This window comes from Loxodonta africana, chromosome 7 (genome assembly GCF_030014295.1).
Source record: "Loxodonta africana isolate mLoxAfr1 chromosome 7, mLoxAfr1.hap2, whole genome shotgun sequence".
NCBI classification, from domain to species: Eukaryota; Metazoa; Chordata; class Mammalia; order Proboscidea; family Elephantidae; genus Loxodonta; species Loxodonta africana.
Window position 1 is genome coordinate 36,323,601 of NC_087348.1, and position 27,277 is coordinate 36,350,877.

The 27,277-nt window shown below is 51.3% G+C and overlaps 2 protein-coding genes across 3 annotated transcripts; one reads left to right on the forward strand and one right to left on the reverse strand.

Moving 5' to 3' along the window:
• Positions 1-410: 410 nt before the first annotated feature.
• Positions 411-5,960, reverse strand: ZNF408 (zinc finger protein 408). The gene is made up of 5 exons (XM_003412253.4): positions 5,225-5,960; positions 4,627-4,904; positions 3,244-3,305; positions 2,761-3,020; positions 411-1,995 (listed from the first exon to the last, which is right to left on the reverse strand). The coding sequence occupies exons 1-5, from the start codon at positions 5,271-5,273 to the stop codon at positions 467-469; spliced, it is 2,178 nt and encodes a 725-aa protein (XP_003412301.2). The 5' UTR covers positions 5,274-5,960; the 3' UTR covers positions 411-466.
• Positions 5,657-27,079, forward strand: ARHGAP1 (Rho GTPase activating protein 1). 2 transcript variants are annotated; one of them, XM_003412104.4, is made up of 13 exons: positions 5,657-5,779; positions 9,457-9,632; positions 9,859-9,954; positions 17,152-17,239; positions 21,764-21,895; positions 22,280-22,366; positions 22,551-22,649; positions 23,025-23,132; positions 23,220-23,296; positions 23,517-23,594; positions 24,038-24,166; positions 25,092-25,195; positions 25,299-27,079. In XM_003412104.4, exons 2-13 carry the CDS (start codon positions 9,500-9,502, stop codon positions 25,578-25,580), a joined length of 1,413 nt encoding a protein of 470 aa, XP_003412152.1. In that variant the 5' UTR covers positions 5,657-5,779; positions 9,457-9,499; the 3' UTR covers positions 25,581-27,079. The 2 variants fall into 2 exon arrangements, with proteins under 2 accessions (XP_003412152.1, XP_010590391.1); XM_010592089.3 differs by lacking the exon at positions 5,657-5,779 and adding an exon at positions 7,832-7,935.
• Positions 27,080-27,277: the final 198 nt, after the last annotated feature.

A 27,277-nucleotide genomic window follows, 5' to 3' on the forward strand; every position in this document is an offset into this window, starting at 1 on the left:
AGAACAAGTGTCTGCAGTGTTCCTAGGGAAGGAGGCCAAACAAGTTCTACTGGAAGTCAATAAAGATGTTTAATTTAGGTTTTATCTTATAGCCTTGGGAAACAATTTGGTGGCCCTCTATCTATAAGCCTATCTATCCATAAGCCAGTTGCTATTGAGTTGATTCCTGCTCATGGCAACCTCATGCGTACAAAGTAGAACTGCTCCACACGGTTTTCAAGGAAGCAGATTGCCAGGCCTTTCTTCCAAGGTACCTCTGGTTGGGTTTGAACTGTCAACTTTTTGGTTAATAGTTGTGTGCTTAACCATTTGTGCCACCCAGGGACTCAGGGAGCGAAGTTGATGACCTGCTTCTCATAGCAGACTCTAGTCCCTACCAGGCAACCCACAGACAAAGAAGATGCAAACACTCAGCAGCCAGAAAAAGAAGTCTTTATAGAGAGCACTGTGAGGGGGAGGCGAAGTGTCAGGTACCTGTCTCCATCTCTACCACTTCTGCCCAGGCACTAAAGCCCATGTCCTTATGGATGAGCAGCAGGCTGTGGGTGGGGCCTGGCTCCTCTGGCACCACAAGGCACTTGTTCTGGCTCTCGGAAATGGTGACCTCAATGATGTCTCGGGCTGGGGAGGCTGCCCGTTCGCTGGATGTATCCAGCAGTTCAGGCTCAGCCTGCAAAAGCACCACGGTGGGTTCAGAAGCAGCAGGAGGCACGGAGGGTGGGCTAGAGGGCACCTCAGGCTGGTGACTGAGCTGATGCCGCTTGAGGCTTTGGGGGAGAGTGTAGCCCATGCCACAGATGGGGCAGCGGTAGGGCTTGTCTGCCAGGTGGCATTTGAGGTGACGTCGCAGCTTGGTAGCCAGTGTGTAAGCACGGCCACACTGGGGGCACACGAAGGGCCTCTCTCCCGAGTGCAGGCGCTCGTGAGCACGCAGCGTGTGTGGGTCTCGGAGGGCCTTCCCACACACGGGGCACAGGTGGGCCTCCCCAGTGTGGGAGATAAGGTGGCGCCGCAGCTCAGGCAGCTGCGGGAAGGCATCCGCGCAGTGCGGGCAGTGGTAAGGGCGCTCCCCTGTGTGCAGCCGCAAGTGCCCGCGCAGATTGCCCCGCTGGCGGAATGCCCGTCCACAGTGCGGACACAGGAAGGGCTTTTCCCCTGTGTGGAGCCGCATGTGGTTCCTCAGGGAGCCCTGGTTGGCTAGGGGCCGCCCGCACACAGGGCACGGGCACGGGGCAGGGGCAGCTGGCATCTGGTGGGTCTTGCGATGGAGCCGCAGGGAGGGCCGGCGGGCAAAGGCCTTGCCACACTGGTCACAAGCGAAGGGCCGGGCGCCGGAATGTACCACCTGGTGCTCTTTGAGGTCTCGCCGGGTGCCATAGGCCTTGTCACACTGTGAGCAGGGGAAGGGTCGTACCCCACGGTGGCCCAGCATGTGGGCTTTGAAGCTCTCCTCAGAGCTATAGCTCTTGCCACACTCGGTGCAAAGGAAGGGCTTGTGGCCCGTGTGCACAAACGCGTGCTTCTTTAGGTGGCACAGCTGCAGGAACGCCTTGCCACACTCCCCACACCGGTACCGTCGCCCCTGCTTCGAGGAGCTGCTTGCCAGGGCAGGAGGGCTCCGCAAGGGTGCAGGGAAGCTAGAATGCTGGGGCTCTTTGGCCTGCTGGTCCCTGTGCTCTGAGGTCTTTGCTCTGGGTGGGCTTTGATCACTAGGGCTACAGAACTTCTTGGCCATGTAGGCACGGAGTTGGGTGCCGCTGGAAGAGGATGAAGAACTGGTTTCACTGCTCTCTGGGCCCTGCTGCATAGCCAGGCAGCTCTGAGGTTCAGGTGGCATCTGTGTCTGGGGTGGGTTCTCCTTGTTCGCACTGCCATCATGAAGCAATGCTCCAAGTGCTTGGCCACCCATGGAAAGGTGGTCCTGGGCTTGGGGCTTAAGTCCAGGGCTCACTGTACTCTCTGCCTGGAAGCTGAGGAGCCAATGGCGACTGACATCTGCAAGGCAAGAGTGGGGTGCTGTCGTTAGTAGAGTTCAGTAGCAGGGGGTGACAGTGGTGTTACCAGGAGATTATAGGAACATGTGTCTTCTCCTACCCAGCCCCGAACTTCATTGGGAGCAGGGACACCAATCTCTTTACTAAAACATAAGCCACAGTCTTTATCTTCCTGTCCAGCCTAAGATGTCTTCTGGAGAAGCACCCCTGGAAACCATGGTATCCCAGCCATCTCTAGAGTAAGGCCATCCCAAAGGTCCCCTCATTCTCCCTTTGGAGACACCCATTAGCTCATGCATAAAATAAAGGACGTGCCCCCGCCAATAGAAGAAACAGTAAGAGAACGGAGACTTCTATGCAGTTTACTGTCTTCAACAAATGACCTTACTATTCCAGAAACTCTTGCTTAGGAAGAAAAAAGTTGCAAATAGTCTTAACACTTGTTTTAAGCAAAAGACCCAGAACTCTTCAACAGAAAACATCAAATGACAGTTTACATCCCAAGACACTTTGAACCCCTTGCATGAAAATTCTAGCCTGGCTATGTCCACCAAGACTGTCATGATCTATACCCAATCCCGCACTGAAAAACTCACCTTAGAGCAGACTTCAAAATCTCAATAAATATCCTAACTTTGCCCTTTCCCCTCAGTGTTCGCTAAGACTCTGCAGTGTTCTCTCTTACCACATTAAGCCATAAACTCGGCTTCGTCTTACCAACAGGTTGTTTTGGTGATAATTTGGGGAGCCAACGTCCGACACATACCTGTGCAGGGCTCTGCTGCGTCCTCCTCAGGAGAGGCCCCTTCCTGCTGCACAGCAGACTCCACTTCTGTCACCATAGCCATAGCTCCCTCTTCCTCTAGCCTGGGCTGGGTGGGGCTCGGGTCATCAGAGGGAGGCCAGGGCCACAGCAGCAGCTCAGCGCCTGGCAGCACGACCCTGTATACCTGCAGGTGAAGCCTCTTGCCGATCCGCACCGGGGCCACGTTTCCCTCACTCTCCCGCCTGCCCTGCTGCACCAAACTGCAAAGCAGAGCAAGGGCTAGATCAAGAGATCATCTTCAAGTGGCCTTCCCTGGAAACCTCAGCTCCCAGGCAGTCTGAGTCTAAAGGACCCCATGCCTTTGGAACACTCGCTACAAAAGCTCATTGTGTCCGGAATTACAGCCTGCCTCAGGTCCCATCTCAAGCCACAACAGAAAGCCTCAAAGGAGCAATCTTCACTACATACTCTCCTGTAGCTTACCTGGTCCAGCCTGAACTCTGCTCACAGGCACAAATGTCTTGCCATGGGCCTAGTGACAGGTCCTGAAATAAACCAATAAAAGTTCTTCTCAAATGTGTTGGAGGGGACCACGGTGAGGAAAAAAAAAGATCCTGGATGGAACCTCTCCTGGGACAGATCTAAGATGAAGCCCGTGGAAGGTCAGTGGCCTCTGATTCTGCCTCTACTGGACTGTGTTGCCCAATTCCTCATTAGTAAAGACCGAAAATTGTGCCCTCACCTCCCTCCCAAGGGCATGGAGAATTACTAAATTGAACACATTACTGCCTTCCAGCGAGTACTAAAAAAAAAAAAGTAGTAAGAGGAACATCAAATTTTTTTAGTACATACTATACAATGACACTTATTGCATTATTTCATCTGTTGTTAGGTGCTGTCCAGTCAATTTTGACTCATAGCGACCCCATAGGGTTTTCTAGGTTGTAATCTATATGGGGGAGACATGGTGGTGCAGCAGTTAAGCGTTTGCCTGCTAACCAAAAGCTCAGCAGCTTGAATCCACCAGTTGCTCCCTGGAAACCCTATGGGGCAGTTCTATTCTGTCCTATAGAGTCACTATGAGTTGGAATCGACTCAATGGCAACAGGTTTTTTAGTCTTTATGGGAGCAAACTGCCAGGTCTTTCTCCCATGGAGCCACTGGATGGATTCCATACGCCAACCTTTTGGTTAACAGGCCTTAACTGAGCCACCAGGGCTCCTTTAACTTGTCTCCCAAATGATTTTGAGATAGCCATTATGTTCCTTTATTTTACAAACTAGTTAAATGAAGCATGTCATTTAACTAGTGAGGTGACAAGGCTGGTATGTGACTCATGCTGTTTTTCTTCCCCTAAATTTTATTTATTTTGTTACTGTTGTTGAGAACATATGCAGCAAAACATACAACAATTCAACAGTTTCTACATGTACAATTTCATGACATTGATTACATTCTTCTTGTGCAACCAGGCTCACTCTCCTTTTCTGAGTTGTTCCTCTTCATTAACATAAACTCACTGCCCCTAAGGTTAACTCACTGTCCCCTAAGGTTAACTCACTGCCCCCTAGGGTTAACTCATTGCCCCCTAAGGTTTGACCCATGCCTTTTTAATTAAAAAAAAACCTTTGACTTTTGTCACTGCTAACTCTAAGCTAATGCAGTTTTTAACAACTTTTTGCATCTCGCATTCCTCAACTATTGCAAAATGAGGTAAAAAACCGTCCTTGCGAGAAGGAACAAAACCATCTCCTCTATCTTGCTGGAAATACCCTGCCTCGTCCAACAACCTGGAGAGCTGTCTGGAAATGTCTGAACGTCCCCAAGTTTTCCATCACAGCGAGGAGGCGCCCTATCCCTCAGTACCTCCTTATGCCGCGTGTCCACTTGCTTGCCCTTCTCCTCAGAGACAAGCCTTTCTTCCAGTGGTCCCCACTGCAGTCCAGGCTGCAGGGGCTCCCCGACACACCAGATCCCCAAGCGCTGCTCTTTAGCGAGTGAGGGGCCAAGGGCCAGGCCCCGGGGGAGGTTCTTTAGAGCGAGGATGGCTCGGGCCGGCTCCGGCCGGAAGTCCTGGAGGGCCTGAGCACAGCCGTCTCCCGAAGGGCTCCATCCTGAGTCTGGGCCCGGGCGCGGCTCGGGGGCTGCAGGCAGATGGGAAGATAGTGAGGGAGTGGCCAACGGTGAGGGAACAGTCCGAGAAGGCGTGGGGCAAGAAAAAGTGCGGGAGGCAGCCGCAGGTCCAGCCAGGCCTCAGGAGTCTGAAGGATCTGTGGGGCTCTAAGGGGACCTTTAAAGGGTCTGAGAGGTTTCGGGGGCCCTTAGGAGGCCTCCAGGGTCTCTGAGGGCGCCGGAGAAGGATCCTGGGCTCAGAAGAAGCAGGCACGGGGCAAGAGAGTTGCCCAGACAACGTTAGTTCCTCCCAGGCCAGGGCCGCAGGCCGCAGACACTGTAGGTCACTCACCGAGCCGCGCTTTCTTTCCCTCCAGGAGTAGCTCCTCTGCCTCCTCCATCCCGGGTCAGTCAGCCTCAAGTCACCGGAAGTGATCGTTGTCTTCTCAGGTCCACCCGGAAACAGTCATTGATTCCCGAATTTCCTCTCAAGAAAGAATCCTAAGAGTCGAGCCTCATTGGTGCACAGGATTGGGAGTTTGGGAATATTTATGAAGCAAAACTCTGTCCGAGGAGAATAGGACGTAAGATTCCGGAGATATATAAGAGATTCGAGTATCAGGGAAAGTGGAACTAATTTTTTCAACCACCTCCTGTTGGAAGAGACGACTCGGACAGTTATGCTGTAATCCCGGAGGCGGGCACTTAGGCGGGCGCCTGCAGGAAGTGGGCGGGGCTCGTGGAAAGGCCACGTTTGGACCAGGCAATGGGTCGGAAATGGGTTGGAGGTGTGGCGGAAGTGGTTGGGGAAGGTGGAGACGGGGAGGGGGCGGTTCCCGTTCTACCGCGGAGCCGGATGTTTGCCGACCTTTGACAGGCGTGGCGGAGAGAGCAGTGCCCGAGCGCGGTGAGCTGCAGGGCTCGGGGTTACCCCCGGGTGGGGGTAGAGGAAGGGAAGAAGCTGGCCTGGGGTCGTCTGAAGGGATGCGGTCCGAATGAGGAGGACTCCAGTAGATCTGAGGAGGGGGTTCGAGGGTTGAGTTTGGGCCTGGGGGCCTGGCCTTCCCGCTGCCCCACTCCAGGCTCTGCATCCCCGTCGCTGCCTTCCTCCTGCCCTCCCCAGGCCAAATCATTGTCCTTGAGCAAGTCAGTGGGAGAGGGAAGTCTCACTGGTCCGATCTGGCGAAGCACTAAGAAGAGATTTGGGGGAAGTGTTCCACCCTGCCATTTATTAGGCCACACTTTAATTTCAGTTTCTTAATCTGTGAAATGGGGTAAATACACCCAATCCGGGATTTGTAAACCATGAAGTTCTATGCAAACGTGATTGTACTTTTGTTGTGGTGGAATTGGGCTTTTTCAATTCATGAGCTGCAACTCCCCTCTCCTGTAGGCGGGCGATTCCACTGCCTGAGAATACGACGTCAAGTTGCTATGTCTGTTCAGAGCGGACGAGGATATGGGAGAAGCTTTAGTTTGCCCCCTTTTGCCTCAGGTTTGCTGTCTGAACCTTGAGAATTGCGTCAATGAATCACTTGGAGAATTGTTGAGAGATTGGCCTTTATCAGGATACTACCTCAGACTCACATGGGCTAAAATCCTAACTCTGCTGGCTGTTTGACCCTAAGCAATTTACTTATTTTTTCTGGTCCTCACTTTCTTCAAACTGTAAAGTGGGTTTAGTAGTACTCCCCTCACTGTGTTGTTAAAAGAGGTATTTGTCCATTTCCTGGTGCCTTGTAGGTCCTCAGGAAACCCTGGTGGCGTAGTGGTAAAGTGCTACAGCTGCTAACCAAAGGGTCGGCAGTTCGAATCTGCCAGGCGCTCCTTGGAAACTCTATGAGGCAGTTCTACTCTGTCCTATAGGGTCGCTGTGAGTCGGAATCGACTCGATGGCACTGGGTTTGGTTTTTTGGTTTGTAGGTTCTCAACAAATGTTGGTTTCCTGTTCCACTTGGTAATGGATTGATTCAGTCAGTAATTCAACAAGTATTATTGAGCATTAAATGTGTGCCAGGCATTATTCTGAGTAGGTCGGAGGTTTTAAATAGGGGTCCTCAAAAGGCCTGCGAACCCCACAAAATTGCGAGCAGGATTTCATACACGTGCTGAATTTCATCAGAGAGCTCCAGGACTTCCCAAAATTAAAATTTCTGTCTAAAGCAGTTCTCAAAGATTTTTGTAAAGGTAAATGGTTTACCTGCTGAGAAGGGAAAAAATGGTCTCAGAGTAGCGAGTATTTTTCACAGATTGGAGCAGGGCCTTGTGGGTGGCTGGGGTCTTAGACAGCCAGGATACTTCACTTCCACCACCTTATGTTAGACATTCCCAGGACTAGTTTCCCTCACTCTCTCACTGAATGGGCTCAGAGAAGACAACAGCTGCGGACTGGGCAGTGATGAGAGAGGCCAGTCTGGCGGGAAGGTGGAACAGCTGTGATTAGCTATGCTGGAAAAAGAGATTATAAGTGGGGGTGGGGGAAATCAGAACTGACCGAATAGAGGAGGAGTTACTGGCAAAGAGGTGGAGTTCACGTTCAACTCCCTTTTAGAGGGCGTCCCTCTCCCTCCCTCAAAAGTACCTCAGCTCCCAGCTGCTCCTTCTAATCCTGTTCACTTCAGCATAAGTATTTTAGAACAGTGGAGAGTTGTATTTCTGGGAGGAGCCTTGGCTTTCATAGATGAGGAAATTGGGGCCCAGATAGGAGAAGGGCTTGCCCAGCATCTTTGTAACTCAGTGGCTTAGGCAGGACTCTAAGTCAGTTCTCCATATACCTCATCCCATGCTTTTTTCATCTATATCAAGCACCTACTCTGTGCAGAAAGGCTCTTCTTGGAAGGTGGGTAGGAGGGCGAAGGAGCACCTGGTACCAGGGCAGTGACAGAAGAAATGGAGAGAGCGCTCAGGTCCGGAGGAGTTGCTTTGACCTGGATTCTGTCCCTGCTACCCAGCTGGCAGCCCCTTTTGGGGAGCAGCCCTCACAGTCTCCTGGTGGAATAGGGAGAGGAGCATGTAGATGGCTCGAGGTGGATTCCACAAGACTGAGGATTGCCTGCTCTGGAGGTTTGAAAGAGAGTGGGGAGCTGGGTTTTAGGGGTGAGAGGCACAACAGTACAGGGAAAGAGAGAAGTATATCCCAAATAACATGAGCAGGCCATCTTTCTCTGTGTTTTGGGGAGTTGACTTGTATTGAGGGGTAACCAGTGGTAGTGGATAAGAGCAGAGGATAAGGCCAGAGAAGAAGAGGAGAGAGGAGTTTTCTCTTGGATTTGGCTCCGGAGCTTGAAACAGCTTTTTCCACTGAATCAATGTGGTTGCCCTGGTAACAGGGTGGTTGTTGCTAGGCACAGGGAGCCGGTTTGCCATCCAGAATCTTTGGCTGTGACGCATGCAAGAGATTGTCACGTTGCCTCAGAGCCCTGAGGCGTTCAGGATCTGCATCTCAGATGGCAGTTCTCTCTCCCTCTTCTCACTACCCTCCCCCAGCCCTTGCTTGCACTCCTTATCTTCCTTGCTGATTCTCTGACCATATATGTCCCTTTTTGGCCTCCAAGAATGCAGCCTGGTTTGGAGCAGCCTCTTATCTGAGGTTGGACTGAGTGGACTGAACTGAAACTCCCTTGCCTCACCCATGTGGTGAGCTTGTGGTAGGAGAGGGATTTGTTTCCCGTCCGGCTGAGGACTGAAGGTACCTGCCACGTGTCGCATGCGGTCACACCCTTAAGGCCAGGACCAGATGTCAGACCTGGGGAAACCCAGTCTCAGAGTCAGTCCTTCTCCTTTCCTGGCTGAAGCTGCTGTTCCGATCTTCACCTCCCGGGTCTCAGCACATTAGAGATCACGAGCTTCCCTCTGTTCCATCTGTGCTCTCTAAACTTTAGGGCAGTCTACTGACCTTTCCCACCCTGAAACTAGTGTCAGGGGTGGGCTTCAGAGCCCCTGGGAACCTGCAGATTATCTGCTCTGTGACTGGCAGGCAAACTCCATTGTTTGGTGCTGGTCCCTGTCCTGGGCCAAGCCCAGTTGGGCCTCTCAGCCATGACCTTTTTTTGGGGGAACCTATGGCCTCTGGCTACCTCCTGTACCCTAAGGCAGTGGTGGTGGATGGAGTAACCAGAGACACAGTTGACCAGTTTCAAGCAGGGGGTCTGAAACATTCCTATGCTCCTTGGATTCTTAAAACATCTCTACCCCTGTAGTTCCAGGGCCCTGGGAAGCTTCTGGGCTCCAGGAACCTGAAGGAGAGTGGTGTGAACTTACCCACTGCAGCTGGGACCACATGGCTGAGGCAGCTGGGTGGTGGGTAGCACAGGGCTTGGCACGGCTCCTCTTTGCCCAGCTTGAGGACCTGAGGGAGGTGCTGAGCTGTGCCATCCTCTGCCCCAGCTGTCTTTTCTGGCAACATGCCTGAACTGTGGATCCAGGAGAACCCAGAGCTGCATGGAGCTGTTGGCAGGGATGAGAAGTGTTGAGGAATAGGGACAGAGGAGCTTGGGGGAGGAAAGGATGGGGGCAGGAAGGCTTGGACTGGGAGGGGAAAAGATGGTGTCAATGACCTGCCACCTCTCCCCATTCCTCCCCAAGTTTTCTCTTCAGGTTCTACAGAACCTGAGGGACAGGCTTGGCCATGGACCCGCTCTCAGAGCTGCAGGATGACCTGACCTTAGATGACACCAGCCAGGCTCTGAACCAGCTGAAGCTAACCTCCATTGACGAGAAGAACTGGCCCTCAGACGAAATGCCAGACTTTCCTAAGTCAGGTGGGCACTGCCAGATCTCAGGTGGCCACAGGCACCCCAGAGAGGAGACCGCTACCTGGTGAAGGGAGACCCTGAGAGGACAGGAGAGGGGCAAGCAGCCCGGCCCCAGGGTGGAGGTGGGGCAGGAGCACAACCCTTTCTAGGGAGAGTGCCAAAGAACATGAGTCTCAAGGGGAGCACTGCACCAGCCCCCTGGGTTGACCACTTACTTGGCCGTGTTTCTCAGATGACTCCAAATGCAGCTCCCCGGAACCTGTCACACACCTGAAGTGGGATGACCCTTTCTACGACATCGCCCGGCACCAGATTGTGGAGGTGGCAGGTGAGCACAGCCAGCATTGCACACTTTTCCTCAAAGGCAAAGCCTGCCCCTCACGTCATGCAGAAGGGGACTGGTGGAGGAGTAGGTGCCCAGAACTCCTGAGTACAGGTGCCATTCTTTAAAATCACGACTTAATTATGCTTGCTGTTCAGTACAGTCACCTGCAACCCCATCCTGACCTATGACCCCATTGTCTCCATGGGGGCTGGTATGTGGGAGGCAGTGTGGCCTAGTGGCTTTGAAGTCAGAAACCCCTGCATTTGATTTCAGCTCTGCTGCCTAGTGGCAGAGTGACTTTGGACAAGAAACTTGACTTCTCTGAACTTGTTTCTTCCTCACAGGGTCACTGAGAGGATTACAATAGTGAACATATGCCGGCCTGGCCTGAGCCAGAAGAGAGTTGGCACAATAAATGGCCATTCGTTTCCCCTCACCACCTCCCTTCTTTTTGGCTTGACATCAGCTTGTCACTCCAACAGTTACTGGGGAGGGAGGACGCCAGCCCCTCCTGGGAAACCCACCTCCAAGGGAATCTGGAGTGATCAGAGCCTCCTTCTAGAAGTGAGAGGCTATGTGAGGGGCATTAGGTTCCCCACAGATGTGCTACCCTGCTGGGAATGGGGGGTATGTCCCCGAGGTCTCTGCCTCAGTGAGCTTCCACCCTCCTGCTCATGAGGCAAGACCCAGAATAAACCACAAAGAGCTATATTAGCTAGGATGGTGATGACCATTTCCTGCTCCTAGGGCCTTTGCTAGAAGGGGAAATTGGAATTGTGGGATCCTTTGTCTTTTCCCTAATGGTTGTCTGCCCGTGCTGGTGAGGCCAGGCTGCTGTAAGCAAGGGTGATGGCATAGCACTGTTCTGAGGCATCAGGGTGGGCAAGGGAAGTCAGGTCCCTGGAGCCTAGCATGATGCCTGGTGAGGGGCCTGGAAGGAGCCTGGAGGCATCTGGCCATAGAGAAACAGCAGGAAGCACCATCTCTCAGATATTGGGCTCCGAGAATAACGGGGAAGTTGGAAGGATTGCCCTAGTGTCAAAGGTGTTTCTGTGGCACCTGTGTTCCTGGTGCCTGCCCTGGTCTGGGTAGGGGTTCTTGGCTTTGGCCTCTCTTATCCCTACTGAGAGTTCTTTCCTGACCTGTGCATAACCTGGGCACAGGAGTGTCACCTAAGGTCCAGAGCCTTCTTGCCTCAACCTTCCAGAGATAAACTGGTCGAGTGTAGGGGATGTCTGATGTGAAGGATTCTCTGTCCTGACATCTGTCCTGGCCTATGAGTTCCTATCACAAGGCAGACCTGGGGAGGCTGCCCCTCCACCTTGGGTGCCTTCTCTGCCCCCTGCAAGCAGGGCTGCAACATGTTTCTGTTTCCCCAGGGTGCGATGAGCCTGAGGGGGCCCAGCCAGGTAGGTGTCAGTCCTGGCTCTCTGTGCTTGGTTTGTGGACTGTGGACTGCAGCCTTGGGGACTGTTGATCAGGAAGGGCACTTGGTGGAGGCCAGGTGGTGCCAGCTTAATTGCAGCCTTACTCCAGGGAACTGGCGGTATCTGGGAGCTGGAAATAGAAGAGAAATTGTTATGACTGGGGGAGGGGTGGGCTGTGTGGGCGCACACCCAGAATCTAAAGGAAGAAGCTCCAGGGAACAGAAGGGCCTTTCTTGTTCCTGCTTCACTTCATAGTGGGCCTGGCTCTGTGCAGTGACCTGGCCTGGGTGCTGGTCCCTCTAGCCTGAATGCAGAATGCTGGCTCAGGGACCTGCTGGGTGTCCTGCTTGATGAGACCATGGTGAGGTCCTAGGAGGCTGCTTCCTGGCTCTACAACCTGGAGAATGAGGCCGTGCTAGAAGGGAGGATTGCCCCTAACTCTTCTGCAGTCTTTCCGTGACTAGCCGCGGCTATCATGCTCCATGGTCAAATTTGGCTTAGTCCAAGTGGGCTCTTTCCAGTGCTGTGCTAGTAAATGCTTAACAGCTGGCTCTCCAGAAATGAAAAAAGAAAAAAAAGGCCACTGTAGCATTTGCCAGTTTCTAGCATGGCCAGCTTCAAGCTACCAATGTGATGTCAACCAGCTTGCAAAATTCCTGACAGTTTAACGATTGACTCCTGCAAGCGTGGTTCTGTCAGTCCCATCCCCCACCTCCATCTTGTTGGCCTGCTCTGCAGATTGTGGGCGTGGCCTGGCAGCCGGTCTGGCGGTTTCTACAACTGCCAGCCCTGCCCAGAGAAGCTGTATGGTTGCTGATTAACACCCAGGTCACCCGGGAGAGTTTCTCATTGGTATCTGAGGAACGCAGATGCCTCACTCTGTGCAGCTTGTCTTTTCCTGTGCTTTCCACAAACCCATATCTCCCTTCTCATTGGGCCCTCCCCCACAGTGTTCTGAGGGAGAGGAGTTCTGGGCCTTTTTACGTTGCTTCCTGTAGCAGCGTTCACTCTGCCTGCAGGTGAATGCCTGACCACCTAAGAACTTGGGCAGTGGGACTCTGCTCCAGGAAGTGGAGGGCAGGGCTAGACCCTAGAATTACCTACTTTCTCCTTCCTCACCCATCTGGGAGTCTTGCCACCGAACTCCCCAGTGACCCCCACACCCACCCCCATCCCGGCATCATTCAACATGCATTTATAGGACACCTACTCTGGAACAAGCGTCGTGGTCAGCACTGGGGATTCAGTGAGGCAGGACACACATTCCCTCCTTCAAGGAGCTGACAGTCTAGTGAAGTGGTTCCTAAAACTGGTCACGGTCCCCTTTGAGAACGTGAGACGTTGGACCTCTTCCCGTAGAAAAAATCTGCGTGTAATTATAATATCTTTCATATAACATTGTGGAATTGGTAGGTCCCCCATTGATGGGGCTTTGGTTAAGAATCCGAAGTTTCTCATTTACAAGGCGCTTTGGCCACCTGAGGAGGCCTGGTGGCACAGTAGTTAAGAGCTCGGCTGCTAACTGAAAGGTCGGAAGTTCTAAACCTACCAGCAGCTCCGCAGGAGAAAGATGTGGCAGTCTGCTTCTGTAAAGATTTACAGCCTTAGAAATTCTATGGGACAGCTCTGCTCTGTCCTACAGGCTCAGAATTGACTCCATGGCAACAAGTTTTTTGGTTTGTTTATTTATTTATTTTTTTTGTATGACCAGCTTAAAGATGGAACCACAGGCCCCTGACCCCTTGCCCCCAACTGCTTGCTGAACCAGTTACAAAGATCTTTAAGTTCCAGGGTTATGCGAGTGCACAGACTTTCTGCCCTCTTGAAGCCCTCAAATCTGCCAGCCCACGTGGCCTGTAACAGGGCGGCCTTACTGTTGGGGGGACAGGGATGGAAAGAATCCCCATACTCCTCCCTGCATTTTCCCCTCCTTCCTCCGCTTCAGATGATCTTCCTTCTCTGGCAGGAGGTCCCAGTGGTTTCTGAGGTTCCGGATTGTACAAGAGACTGGGCTTGCCAGTCTGACCTTATCATCCCTGCCCTCTGCCAGTCTGTTCTTCCTTCCCAGGCAGAGTCAGTGGAAAGAGAATCAGAGCAGACACCTGGTACCAGACCCTCACACCAGCATGTCACGTTCCAGTCTAGAATATGAAAGAGAACAGGTGGTACCTGGTCCCCCCAAATAACCTGCTGCTGGATGAAGCTGCACCTTCTTCTCCTCACCCAGGCTTGTAGAGGGTCCTCTGCCTATAAGTCTGGAGAAATTCTTCCCCAGACCGTGGTAGAGTCGCTGTCTAAAGACAGCCCAACCTCATAAGCTAAGCATCATCATGAATGAACTCGGAAACAAAATGACGTACATCATGGAATGCTGACTGTGACCCATGCCAGCTCCCAGCATTTATTGAGTGTCTGGCACATGCTGGACACTGGAGCAGGCACTAGGCATTCAAAGATGCCTGAGATACCTTCAAGTGGCTCTCAAGCCAGTAGAGGAGACAGGCGCGAAAATAATTATGCAAGAGGGTTGGAATGTCATGACAGGGTTGTATGACAGTGTGTGCCCATTGGAAGGGACAGCTGGCCTGTCTGGGAGGAGAAGAGGGCGCAGGCTTCTGGGAGGAGATGTGTCTGGGTTGAGTCTTAAGGATTCATAGGAGTTAGCCTAGAGTTAGGGAGCAGAACCATCTGGAAAAAAGGCCTGTCTGGTGTGAGAAACTGCAGAGGCTCAAACTCGGCTGATGTGGGCAGGGGCTTTAAGCACTTCTGTGTTGGTGTGCATGATGTGAGCCTGGGGAGAGGCAGGGGCCAAGCCCATAGAGTCCTGTGAGCCATTCCAAGGAACATACTCTGCACCGGGAGCCTAGAAGAGTGGATCTGGTGGGGGGGTTAGGACGAAAGGAGGATTTAGGGAGGTAGAGTTGGAGGTTAAAAAGATAAAAAAAAAAAGCTAAACCAATTGAGGTGGAATCAACTCTGACTCATGGAGACGCTATGTGTGTTGGAGCAGAACTGTGCTCCACGGGGTTTTCAATGGCTGATTTTTCAGTGGTAGATCACCAGGCCTTTCTTCTGAGGTGCCTCTGGGTAGACTTGAACCTCCAAGTTTTGCATTAGCAGCTAAATGTATTAACCTTTTGTACCACCCAGGGACTCCAGGGCTTATAACTCTCCAGGACTAGGAGGGAGGGCAGAGTCTCTCTGGGCTTGGTGAGCTGGGCCTCAGATCGCAAATATTTCGGGGCCCTGGTTAGGACCTGTCAGGGCAAACAGAGGCCAGGCAGTGTTTTGGGTCGAGATGGAAGAGTTGGAAGGGCTGGATGAGATAGTCAGACTGTTGGGAGGGAGGCACGAAATTAAGGCAAAGCACCAGGCCGTGCAGCCTGCAGGAACTGGGGCCACCCTGTCCACATTCCAGAAGCCTCTTTCAACCTCTCCAATGAGCTTTGCCCCAGCTCTAGAGAAAAGGGCCAGGGTCTTGGCAAGCATTTTGGAAAACACTGACTCTAGGTTAAGTTACTGACCACAAAAGAAGGGTCATCAAGATCCTGGCTTTTTTTTTTTTAATAATATTTTATTTTCGTTAAAAATATACATAGCAGAATCTGCTCCCAGTCAACAGTTTCTAGATATAGTCAGTGCCATTGGTTACATTCTGTACATTGTGACACCATTCTCTTTATTTCTGCTCTAGTTGTTTCACTCCTGTTGACCTAAACTCCCTGCCCCCATACTTCTCATCTGTGCATTAAAATAGCTGTTGTCCATTTGGTCCGGTATAGATAATTTTTTAAAAAGAATGTGATACTCTAGGGTAACAATCTTTACTTTTTTGAGCTAAACTGTTACTTAGTTTAAAGGTGACTTCAGGGAATAGTTTTTTTTTTTTTTTTTTTTTAATTTTTTATTGTGCTTTAAGTGAAAGTTTACAAATCAAGTCAGTCTCTCATACAAAAATTTATATACACCTTGCTATGTACTCCTAGTTGCTCTCCCCCAATGAGACAACACACTCCTCTCCACTCTCTATTTTTGTGTCCATTTGCCCAGTTTCTGACCCCCCTCTGCCCTCTCATCTCCCCTCCAGACAGGAGCTGCCCACATAGTCTCATGTGTCTACTTGATCCAAGAAGCTCACTCCTCACCAGTATCATTTTCTATCCCATTGTCCAGTCCAATCCCTGTCTGAGGAGTTGGCTTTGGGAATGGTTCCTGTCTTGGGCTAACAGAAGGTCTGGGGACCATGACCTCTGGGGTCCTTCTAGTCTCAGTCAGACCATTAAGTCTGGTCTTTTTACAAGAATTTGTCAGGGGATAGTTTTGATTAAAGGTTTGAAGAGTAACTCAGGGCAGTATTCTTAGGGACTCCTCCAGCCCCAGTAGGTCCAGTAAGGTCCATTTTTCTCCTTTTCTATCATGATCCATCTATTGTGTCCCTGATCAGAACGTTCAGTAGTGGTAGCCAGGCACCATCTAGTTCTTCTGGTCTCAAGGTAGAGGAGGCAGTGGTTCATGGAGACAGGTAGTCTGGTAGTTCAGTTCCTTCTCTGATTCTTGAGTTTCCTTCTTTCTCTTTTGTTCCAGATGACTAGAGCCCAATAGTTGTATCTTCGATGGCTGCTCATAAGCTTTTAAGACCCCAGATACTACTCACCATAATGGGAGGTAGAGCATAAGCTTTAAGAGGTACATTACGCCAGTTGACTGGGTTGTCTGACGAGACCGAGGATCATGGCTTATTAATTATGTGGGATACCCAGTGAGGAGCGGGATAATCTTTCATCCTCAGAAGTAGATGAAGGGCAGACCCTTACTCAGTTTGTGGATTGTGTAAGTGTTCTTGTGATGCAGTGGGGATTAAGAAAGTCATCTGGTGCCTATGGAAAGACCTGAGGGCAGAGGTGAAGGGAAGGTTCCTAGGACATGGGGGAGGGGGTCAGGCCTTGTCTGCACTGAGCTTTGCTTGGAGTCCCTGATCCACACTGACTCTGGGAGAGCTTCTCACTTTGGAGAGCATAGCATATGCCTCAGACTCCCTGCTTCATGACAGCCAGACGGTCCACCCCTCACATTGTGAATATTTTTATAAGGATCCTCAGTGATCTCACCCAAATAAGCATTTTTCCACGTTACAGACTCCTCCGCACTCCAGGATTTTTAGAATGTCCTTCATGAGAAAGGATGTGAGTTTTAGAAATGGCCAGAAGTCAGTCAGAGCCAAGTCTGGTAAATAATTTTAGTAATAAAATCGGAAAGTATTTTCAGTGCTTAAAAATGACTAGTAAGACTGTTGAAATGGCAGATATTTTGTTACGTATGTATTTACCACACACATACACACACACACACACACACACAAAAAGACTAGTAAGTAATCAGACTGATTTTTTTGGTGGCCTCAGATTTGCTGAGAAGGTAGCTTCAAGAGATATTTTAAATATGTAGCGCTCAGTCGGGGGGTGTTTGTGGAATAACCGTTGCCTTTTAAGGTGACCGTTTGACAAGATTCAATTGCTTTCATGGATATAACTTTTTAAAAGTCATGTTATGTTTTTAATACCCCCCTCAATGCCCTGAGAGCAACCCGACCTGCCCTTCCTTCTTCAGGTGTGCCGCCTTGAGTAGGAGAGGCTACCCAGAGATGTATGTGCACGGACCACTCTGGCCCTGTACGAAATGGTACAGGACTCCAGGCCTGGCACCTTTACAGTCCTCAGCCCACTTCTCTCAGTTCACCTCTGACCCACTGTGCTGTCTCTTTCTCTATGGCTAGGAGATGACAAGTATGGGCGGAAGATCATTGTATTTAGTGCCTGTCGAATGCCCCCTAGCCACCAGCTGGACCACAGCAAGCTCCTGGGGTGAGTATTGGTGGGAAGGGGTGGGACCTTTGCCCAGATCCCCAGTATAACCCAATGCCATTTTCCTTACCGACCTTCCCTGCCCAGGGTGCCAGGCCACCTCCCTGAATGCCTCCTCTCTTCTTGTGAGGGAGGTATTTTATATGAGAGGCAGCACTGGGCTGGGTGGCAGACCTGGTTTCTAGTCATGGGGACTTAGTGTCTGCTGCCTTGGCAAGTGTCTTCATCTCCTTAAGCCTCCTTTTCTTCATCTTTGAAAAGGGGATGATAATATAGTGTAAACGGTTAAGCTCTCGGCTGCTAAACAAAAGGTTGGTTCCAACCCACCCAGCTGCTCCTCTAGAGGAGGACCTGGCAATCTGCATCCGTAAAGATTAAAGCCATGAAAACCCTATGGGGCAGTTCTACTCTGTCACATGGGGTTGCTATGAGCTGGAATTGACTGGACGGCATACAATAGCAACAGCACCTTCCTCACAGGGGTGAGATACTGCGCATGAAAGTACTTAGACAAGTAAAATACTGTCCGAATGTCAGGGCTTATTGTAATAGCTATGTGGCGCATCTTCTTGTGGCTGCTATTGTTTGTCATTTTTATGAATACTTATTTCATGCTCAGATAAATGTGACATCAGTAGTTTCTAAAACTTTCTCGGTTTTGTTAGCCAAATATATGTAATTGCTCTGGGCGGTGTAGAAATCTCCTTACACAAATCCGAAGGCTGATTTAATGTGGAAGCTTGATAGGCCCTATAACTATAAAAATCCACTACTGCGGGTTACTAAGCCCCCACTGGGCCAGGCTTAGGGCTCACTGTGAGGACAGAGCTTGTCCCTGCCCACCCCGCTCCAGCTCCCTTTCCAGCCCACAGTGTGGACAGGGCAATAACTAACTTCGTCCTGATAGGCCTCAGTGTGTGTAGAGTTACCATCATGTGCTAATTTCCTGGACACTTTAAAGCACTCCCGAAATTTAAACTGATGACACCAGTTCTTTGAGATCCTGAATGGTTGTGTGTGTGTGTGTGTGTACAGGGTGGTGTGGGGTCAGGAGCAGGCCAAGAGTGAGGCAGCAGAAGGGGAAGGGCCAAATTCTGGCGTCTCAGCTAGTCAGCGGGGATGGTGGCCCAGAGGCTGGGTTGTCCTAGCCATTGTCTGCCAGTTCTTTCTATTTGGGTTTCTGAACTCCCCTCCCACCTCTCCTCAGATGAGGCAGGCAGGCCTACCATGTGGCTGCAGCGGCTGGCTGAACCAGGAATAGGCCCAGGAGCTCATCCTGAGGGTGGCTGAGTCATACCCTCACCCTTCTGGTTTTATCAGTGTGTGACATAACAGGTGACAGACTCCTGGCCAGATAACAATCCGGTGGGAAGGAAGTCAGAGAATGGGGGTGGGAAAGCACCCAGTTCTCCAGGAGACAGCTTGCTGTGTGAGGCTGTGCCCACCCTGGGGCTTCCTCAGGGTTCAGGAAGCCCTCTTCCATCTGTTGCTATCTGTTTTCCAACTCTTCTGGGGCTAATACCTCCCACCACCACCCCCAGCCTGGTCACAATCCCTGCTGACAGCAGGGAGGCACTGCCATCGTTCCTGCCATCTTGGATTCAGTCAGTTGTCTCAGTCCTGGCTTCCTCCAGCTGTTCACTCAGATCTGGGGGGTAGAAATAGAAAATACTTGAGGCATGGAGTCAGAAGGCCAATTGAACTCTGCTGTGTGCTTTGGGGCAGGTTTCTTAAGAATCCTATAAAAATAAGAATTGTGTCCACCTCACACAGCTGTGGGGATTAGGTAAGGTAATGTACATGAGAGTCCCTGGGTAGCAAAAATGGTTAAGGGCTTGCTGCTAACCAAAAGGTTGGAGGTTCCTGTCCACCCAGAGGCACCTTGGAAGAAAGGCCTGGAGATCTACTTCCAAAAAATCAGCCATTGAAAACCCTATGGAGCATAGTTCTACACTCGCACACATGGGGTTGCCATGAGTCGGAATTGGTTTTGGTTGGTTTTTAATGTACTTGAAATACTACTGCATACATTTTTAAAGTATTTTAAATTTTGAAAATTTAGAAAAATGTAAGTAGCTATAAAGAAAAACATCGTTGTTGTTGTTATGTGCCATCGGGTCAATTCCAACTCATAATGACCCTACCAGACAGAGTAGAACTGCCCAAAGAGTTTCCTAGGCTGCAATCTTTATGGGAGCAGATCGCCAGGTCTTTTCTCCCACTGAGTGGCTGGTGGGTTTGAACTGCCAACCTTTCAGGTAGCAGCCAAGCACTTAACCATTGTGCCACTGTGACACTTTAAAGAAAAAATAAAGTCATTGATAAACCCACCAATCAGAGAGAAAACCACTGTTATTCACTTCCTGTTTCTATAACGAACGCTGAACTCTATGGTCAGTTTTATATCTGGCATAACATTTTTATCTTCTGAGCATTAAATATCCTCCAAAAATATCCTTTAAAAAACATTTCAATGAGACTTACTGGGCTAACAGAGACTGGAGAAACCCTGAGCGTATGGCCCCCAGATACCCTTTTAACTCAGTACTGAAGTCACTCCTGAGGTTCACCCTTCAGCCAAAGATTAGACAGGCCCATAAAACAAGATGAGGCTAAATGAGCACACCAACCCAGGGGCTAGGACCAGAAGGCAGGAGGGGACAGGAAAGCCGGTAATGGGGAACCTAAGTTTGAGAAGGGGAGAGTGTTGACATGTGGGGTTGACAACTAATGTCACAAAACAGTATGTGTCTTGATTGTTTAATGAGGAACTAATTTGTTCTGTAAACCTTCATTGAAAGTGCAATTAAAAAAAAAACATTTTATTGACGTAGTATATATACAGAAAAATGAACTTGCTATAAATGTACAACTTGATGAGTTTTATAAAATTGAGCACACCTATGTCACCTGCTACCCTGAAGGCCCCCTCTTGTTCCCTCAGTCACTTCCCCATGGAAGGGTAACCACAGTCCTGACAGCTAACCTCACAGATTAGTTCTGTCTATAGAAACATCCTGTGAGCTTTTCTATTTATAAATCTCCAATGATTTATTTAACCAATTCCCTATTGTTAGACAGTTTGCTTGTTGCTCTGTTTTATTTTATTTTACTTTTCACCATTATTAAAAAAAAGCCGCAAAGCACAGACTTCTACAAAATGTTTCTGTTCATCTCTGCTTATTTCCTTAGGATAAATTCTGAGACATTTTTACAGGGTCAGTAGTATAACATTTACAGCTCCTGATAAACATCACTTTATTGGACTCATAACGCCCATCAGTGGATAAGAGTGTCTGTCATCACTATAATATTTGCTATATTTATATATATATGTAAAATGTCATCTTTTATGTGACAGCTCTTTATATGCGAAGTGCTGAATGTGTATAAAGGGGTATGATTGTATGGTTAACAGTGATCCCAATCACAATAACAGTCCAGCGTGTGCCACCTCCCAGGCCCCGATGTGCTGCCCACTCAGGATTTGGGTTACCTTCTCTGGGTTAGGTCCAGTTGTATCTGGGCACTTGGTCAAATGCTTGGGCGCTTCCTGGGGCTCCCCCCCACCCCCCGCCCCGTTGGAGATCCTTAGCCTTCCTGCCTGCCTTGGACTGCAGTGGAATCTCTATGGGAGCCTGGGAGCTGGCTGGCCAACCACTCCCAGAAAGAAGGTTTCACAATGGACTCTCCTCCCTTTCTCTAATTCTCGTTCATTCCATCCATACTTCTCTTGCTGAGGTGGGCTTTATACAACTTGGGTGTCCGTGTGGGGCGTGCAGGAGCCTATGTGTATTAGGGCCATGACTTGGGCAGGAAAGAGGACCCCTCTGCTAGGATATCCCCTCAGGCACAATGATTTACACCCTGCACCTGCCCTTGGGGAGTCTGATGTAAAAAGCAGAGCTGTCCTGTCGTCAAGAATTGTTAGGCAGTGGAGTCAAACAGTTCACCTCCAGACTCCTCCACAAGCTGTGCAGCCTTGGATGAGCACTTGATGTCCCTGAGCCTCCTGGTCCTTACTTGTTAAATGAGGATAATATCTGCCTACATTGTTAATGAGGAGGAAATCAGGCAATGAATGTGAAGTGTTTGGCAGATGCTAAAAACTTAATAGCAATAAATGGTGGCTGTCATCATTATTATTGAAGCTTCAGGGCAACCTTGTGAGGGAAATATTATTCCTATTTTTACTACAAGTATGTGAGAAGGCTCGATTAGATACCTGGTCTCCTGATTTCTAGTTGGTGCTCAAAAATAAGAGCTATTGTTATTATTTATTATTCCTCTGCCTTGCCCAGCCACTGCCCTGTGAGTCCACAATATACACAGTGCCGGGTTATTCAGCCAGAAGCGACATGGAAGTGCAATGGAAGAGGAGGTGCTTATGGGGAAGGTTGTGATATAAGCAGGAGGTTCGCTCAGGGGTGTTGGTTTCTGCCGTCATGTGGGCCCCACTTGTGGACCTCGGGCCCACCTCTGCCCGCAGTGGATCAGGCCTGAGCAGGGCTTTTCTCTGGGCAGGTACCTGAAGCACACCCTGGATCAGTATGTGGAGAGTGACTACACGCTCCTCTACCTGCACCATGGCCTGACCAGCGACAACAAGCCCTCGCTTAGCTGGCTCCGGGATGCCTACCGGGAGTTTGACCGCAAGTGGGTTGGGGCGTGGGGGTGGGCGCTATGGCCTGGGGGCAGGCGACTCTGGAGCCAGCAGCTCTGCCAGGTCTGGGCTGCCCTCCACTTGGTAGGAACTTACTCCATGCTGAGGGAGACAGGTGCCCCCGCCTTGTAAATGCAGAGCCTGAAGTTGGAATGACTGGGGCTTAAGTCCCAGTTTGTCTCCTTACCCACTCTGTGACCTTTGATGTTACTTGGCCTTTCTGAGCCTCCATTTCCTAATCTGTAACTTGGGACAGCAATGGCACCTGTGCTCGCACGCTTGCCAGAGGCAGTCAGTTCAAAAGCTCTGCATCAGGAACTTAGCTCTGTGCCTCCCATGCCGCTCTCACGCCTGAGTGCCCCACTCCACCTCGGCAGGTACAAGAAGAACATCAAGGCCCTATACATCGTGCACCCCACCATGTTCATCAAGACCCTGCTTATCCTCTTCAAACCCATCATCAGGTGAACAGCCCAGGGCGGGCTCGGCTTCCCGTGCTACCTCTCTAACTCAGAAGTAGATACCTGTGAGGCCCAAGCAGTTTAGGGGCTGGGCCTCTGTCTGATCTGGGGGGGCTGCTGAGGGAGGAGTGGAGGCCCTCGGAGGGTGCCCCCACCCTTTGACCCATGCTCTTTCTTCCATGGGCAGCTTCAAGTTTGGGCGAAAGATCTTCTATGTGAATTACCTGAGCGAGCTGAGTGAGCACGTGAAGCTGGAGCAACTGGGGATCCCTCGCCAAGTGCTCAAGTGAGGTCGGGGGGTTGGCAGCTGGCCAGCGGGGCTGTGTGTGCCCACCGGGCACATAGGTGCAGGTGTGCTTTGTTTCTAGCCAAGGCGAGGGGAAGACTTGAGACCCAGGGGTAACTAGAGAAAACAAGTATAATGATTAAGCGACAGCGTATGGGGTCAGATAGAGTGAGATCAAATCCCATTCCTGTCCTTAGATGCCGCATGATGGAATCTCTTTAAAGCCTTAGCTGTCTCATGTGTAAAGTAGGGTCGTTATGAGGATTAAATGAAATAATCCATGTAAAATAGCCCCGTCAGTCATGCTTGATAACAAGGTTTGCCATGGTGACTACAGAGCCCAGGGAGCGACCCTGACCCCACCTGCTCCCCCAGGTATGATGACTTCCTCAAATCCACACAGAAGAGCCCGGCGACAGCCCCCAAGCCCATGCCACCACGGCCGCCTCTGCCTAACCAGCAATTTGGGGTCTCGTTGCAGCAGTGAGTATGCAAAAGGTGGGCAGGCCTGGAGCCTGGTTGCTGGGGCCAGGAGGGACTACAGACCCCTCACTGCCCTTGTTCTCTCAGCCTCCAGGAGAAGAACCCAGAGCAGGAGCCCATTCCACTTGTGCTCCGGGAGACCGTTGCTTACTTACACGCCCACGGTGAGTGCCAGGCCCTTGACCATGTGGCTCCAAAGTTACTTATCTCCAAACCCACCATTCCCCCTCAGCCTGGACCCAGCCTTCTCCTTAGCTGGGTCCCCCAGCTCTTCTTGCTGAGAGACAGGTCCTACATGTGTCAGCACCCCCACTGACCCCGACTGGAACCCCAAGACAGACTGGCCCCAAGCGCTAAGACTCACCAGCCCCCACTGTTTCCCAGCTCTCACCACCGAGGGGATTTTCAGGAGGTCAGCCAACACCCAGATTGTGCGGGAAGTGCAGCAGAAATATAACATGGGTGAGTGGTCCTGGGACTGTGCCAGAGGGGGCACCATGTGTGACTTTCAGGGGGCTTCTCTGCCTACTTCTGCCCTGTAAATGAGGGCCCCAGATCCTGTTTCCTGTCAGAGGTTTCTGGGGCATTTGATATCATTACATGGGTTCCACTCCTGCCTCATCGTCACACTTTGGCCCCTGGATCCAGGCGCGTTCAGAGGGGAGGGACAACTGTAGTGTGTGCTGGGGACCCACTCTGCCCAGATGGCCTGAACCTGCATTACCTTGTCACAGAGGAAGAGGGGAGGCAGGTGCAAGAGGAGGCCCCCTGCGAGGGGTGGGGCTTATGAGGTGGCTGAGAATGAATTTGGGCAGTGGGTCTGCTTGGCCTTGAATGGGCTGTTGGTGTCCAGGCTGGGATGAGCTCCTCCCCACCATCTGTCCCCACTGCCCCCTCCCCTCCAGGGCTGCCTGTGGATTTTGACCAGTACAATGAGGTGCACCTGCCAGCTGTCATCCTCAAGACCTTCCTCCGGGAGCTTCCTGAGCCCCTGCTCACCTTTGACCTCTACCCCCACGTCGTGGGCTTCCTCAGTGAGTGCCCTCTCTTTCCTCCACAGCTGTGCACCTCTTCTGCCAGGGCTGGGCCAGACTTGCAGCAGGCGTTAGGCCATCCATTCACCCACCCTTCCTTGCAAGCTGTGGGCCTTGGCATCACCAAGAAAAGTCTGGTCGGGGTCTCTCCTCTTGCCTCGTGTCAGGGCTTCCTGAGCCAGGCCAGTGCAGGGTCCCCGTGTGGCCATTCACATAGCCCTGTGACCTGGGACCCTGTCTTAGTTATCTAGTGCTGCTATAACAGAAGTACCACAAATGAATGCCTTTAACAAACAAGTTTATTCTCTCACAGTTTAGGAGGCTAGAAGTCCAAATTCAGGGTGCCAGCTCTAGGGGAAGGCTTTGTCTGTCTCTCAGCTCTGGGCAAAGGTCCTTGACTCCTTTCAAGATCTGTGGACCAGGCTTTCCTTGGAGGTCTCCATGTGTCTCGGCATCAGTATTCCCCAGGCTCTGCTTGTTCGCTTGCTTGTTCAATCTTTTATGTCTCAAAAGAGATTGACACAAGGTACATACTAATCCTGCCTCATTAATATAGGAAACATAACCTAATCCTCATTAACATAACTTAAACCTGCCTCTTTAAAACCACAGGCCAAAAACCGAACCCACTGCTGACCCCATAGGGTTTCCAAGGCTGCCACATCTTTCTCCTGCAGAGCCACAGGTGGTTTTGAACCGTGGACCTTTTGGTTAACAGCCTGTTGCTTTAACCACTGTGCCACCAGGGCTCCTTAAAAATCACAAGCAGCAGTTAGAATTTACAACACATCACAAAATGGAGGATAATCACATCAGATCACAAAATGGAGGATAACCACACAATACTAGGAATCATGACCTAGCCAAGTTGATACATATTTTGGGGGGACACAACTCAATCCATGACAGCCCCCATTCCTCACAGACATTGATGAGAGCCAGAGAGTGGAGGTGACGGTGCAGGTCCTCCAGACACTGCCTGAGGAGAACTACGAGGTGCTGCGTTTCCTGATTGCCTTCCTGGTCCAGGTGAGACCTCAGCCTCAGCCTCCACTGCTCACCTGGGGTTGAAGGGAGGGAGGGAGAGCCAGGGCACTTGGCTTCCTGCTGCAACCCCACATTCCCTCCACAGATTTCTGCCCACAGTGACCAGAACAAGATGACCAACACTAACCTGGCTGTGGTCTTCGGCCCTAACCTGCTGTGGGCCAGGGATGCCGCCATCACCCTCAAGGCTATTAATCCCATCAATACCTTCACCAAGTTCCTGCTGGATCATCAGGGGGAGTTGTTTGCTAGCCGAGACTCCAAGGGGCCACCAGCCCCCCAGTATGGGGTCCTCCTCCTGGCATCAGCCTTACAGGAGCCCGGGGCTCCTGTCCAGGAAGGAGCAGTGAAGCCCCCTGGGACATAGAAGCTGGAGCCAGTGACCTGGCACTCCTTCCCTCTGTCCAGCCCACCTCATGGCCCTGGAGGCCTTGCTATTACCACAGACATTTTTCTTCTTTGCCTTATACTTCTCACTGCCTCCTGGAGCCCTGGCTCCCGCTGGGCTCTCCAGAAGAGCTGGGCTCAGCTCATCCAGCTGGAGGAGGACTGAACCCCAGCAGCCCTTTTCCTGCTTTCTCCGGCCCTGTTTCCCTGGCAACTGTGGATGATTGAGTCACTGCCAGCTGGGCTGGTAACTGGGGCTGGCCCTCTATTTCCAGATTGCTGGGGAATGGAAGGCTGAGCTCCTTGGCTTGGGCCTGGCCAGGCTGAGGCTCTTTCCTGTGTGGGTCTGTTGCCCTGGGCATCAGAATTTCCACAGCAAGATGGCCTGGAAGCAAGGACCTTGGTCATGTTCTCCCCTCTGCAGGCTTAGCCTTCGGTATTTCCACAGCCAAGGAGTGACAGGGCTGGAGTCTGCTTCCTATTTCTGCTACCTTTCACATGTCCTGGGTTAGCCTTCTTCAAGTGGTACTGCCCCAGGGGTCCCAACCCCCTGGTTCTGCCAGGACTGGCAGCTTGGGCAACAGGGCTCAGAGGGAGGCCCAGCCAGTCCCAGCTTCCATTCTAAATACATACAGACACCCCACTTCCACCTCCAGCAGCTTCTGGTCCAATCAGTGACAAGCTCCCTTCCGACTTGGATGGGTCCTCACCTACAGGCTTTGTGGACCTGTCTGTTGTGGAGTTAGACTGGTCCGTGCTCTGGCCAGAGGTGACTCAATGCTTCTCCATCCAGGTAGAGACTCCTGTGGGGACTAGAGTAGAGGCTTAGAGTGCCCATGGAGGGGCAGAGGAGACTTTGCTAGTAGACCAGCCCCTGCCAGGCACGCTCTAGCAACCTCCCCCAGAGAGCATGGGGCCCTGGGACCCTCCTGTCTTTCATAAAACTTGGACCCCAATCATGATTAATAGCCCTCATTCCAGCTGTGTCCCATAGTATTACACTCCTCCCTGGTGAACTCTGAGGACTCTTGTCCCTGGTAGCAAGGAAGTACCTGCTCAGTGGCCCTGTGCACACATCCCTGGCCAGGCGGGGCAGCTCCAGAGCCTACCCCATGGGGGTCCTCTGAGCAGCCCAGCCCATCTGGAAGCCAGGTGGGGCCCGGGCCCTAGCTTTCCCCAGGTGACAGGTGTATCAGGACTCCCAGGGCTTGGGAGTTGCTGCTGGTTGTGTGCCCGGTCCTGGGCCTGGACTGCTTTCTGCCCTCCCTTATATATCGTGTTGCTCACAGCCCTATTGATGGGGAGCCTTTTGGATCTCTTTGGTCTTTCTCCTGTCACCTGCCCCACTGGTCTGTACTTGGGGGCGCTTGTACTGTGGACTGAGTGTTCACATTCATACTTAATGACTTCCCAGTCACCAATCATGTATTTCACCGTTTGCACTTTTTGTATTTCAATAAAAATGGAGATGGAAAACTGCCCATCTGGCTGGAGTTAAGTGGGGAGTGGAGGTTCAGAGCCAGATGGCAATTGTGGTTGAGGAGAGAGCAGATGAGGCCTCAGGAGGACCCCACCCCCATTCTTGTTCCCCTGTGAGTGGGTATGAGCTCAGCTTTCTGACATCTTCCAGGCTTCAAGTGTGAACAGTCAGGTTCCATTGTTTTGCACTTGCAGCAT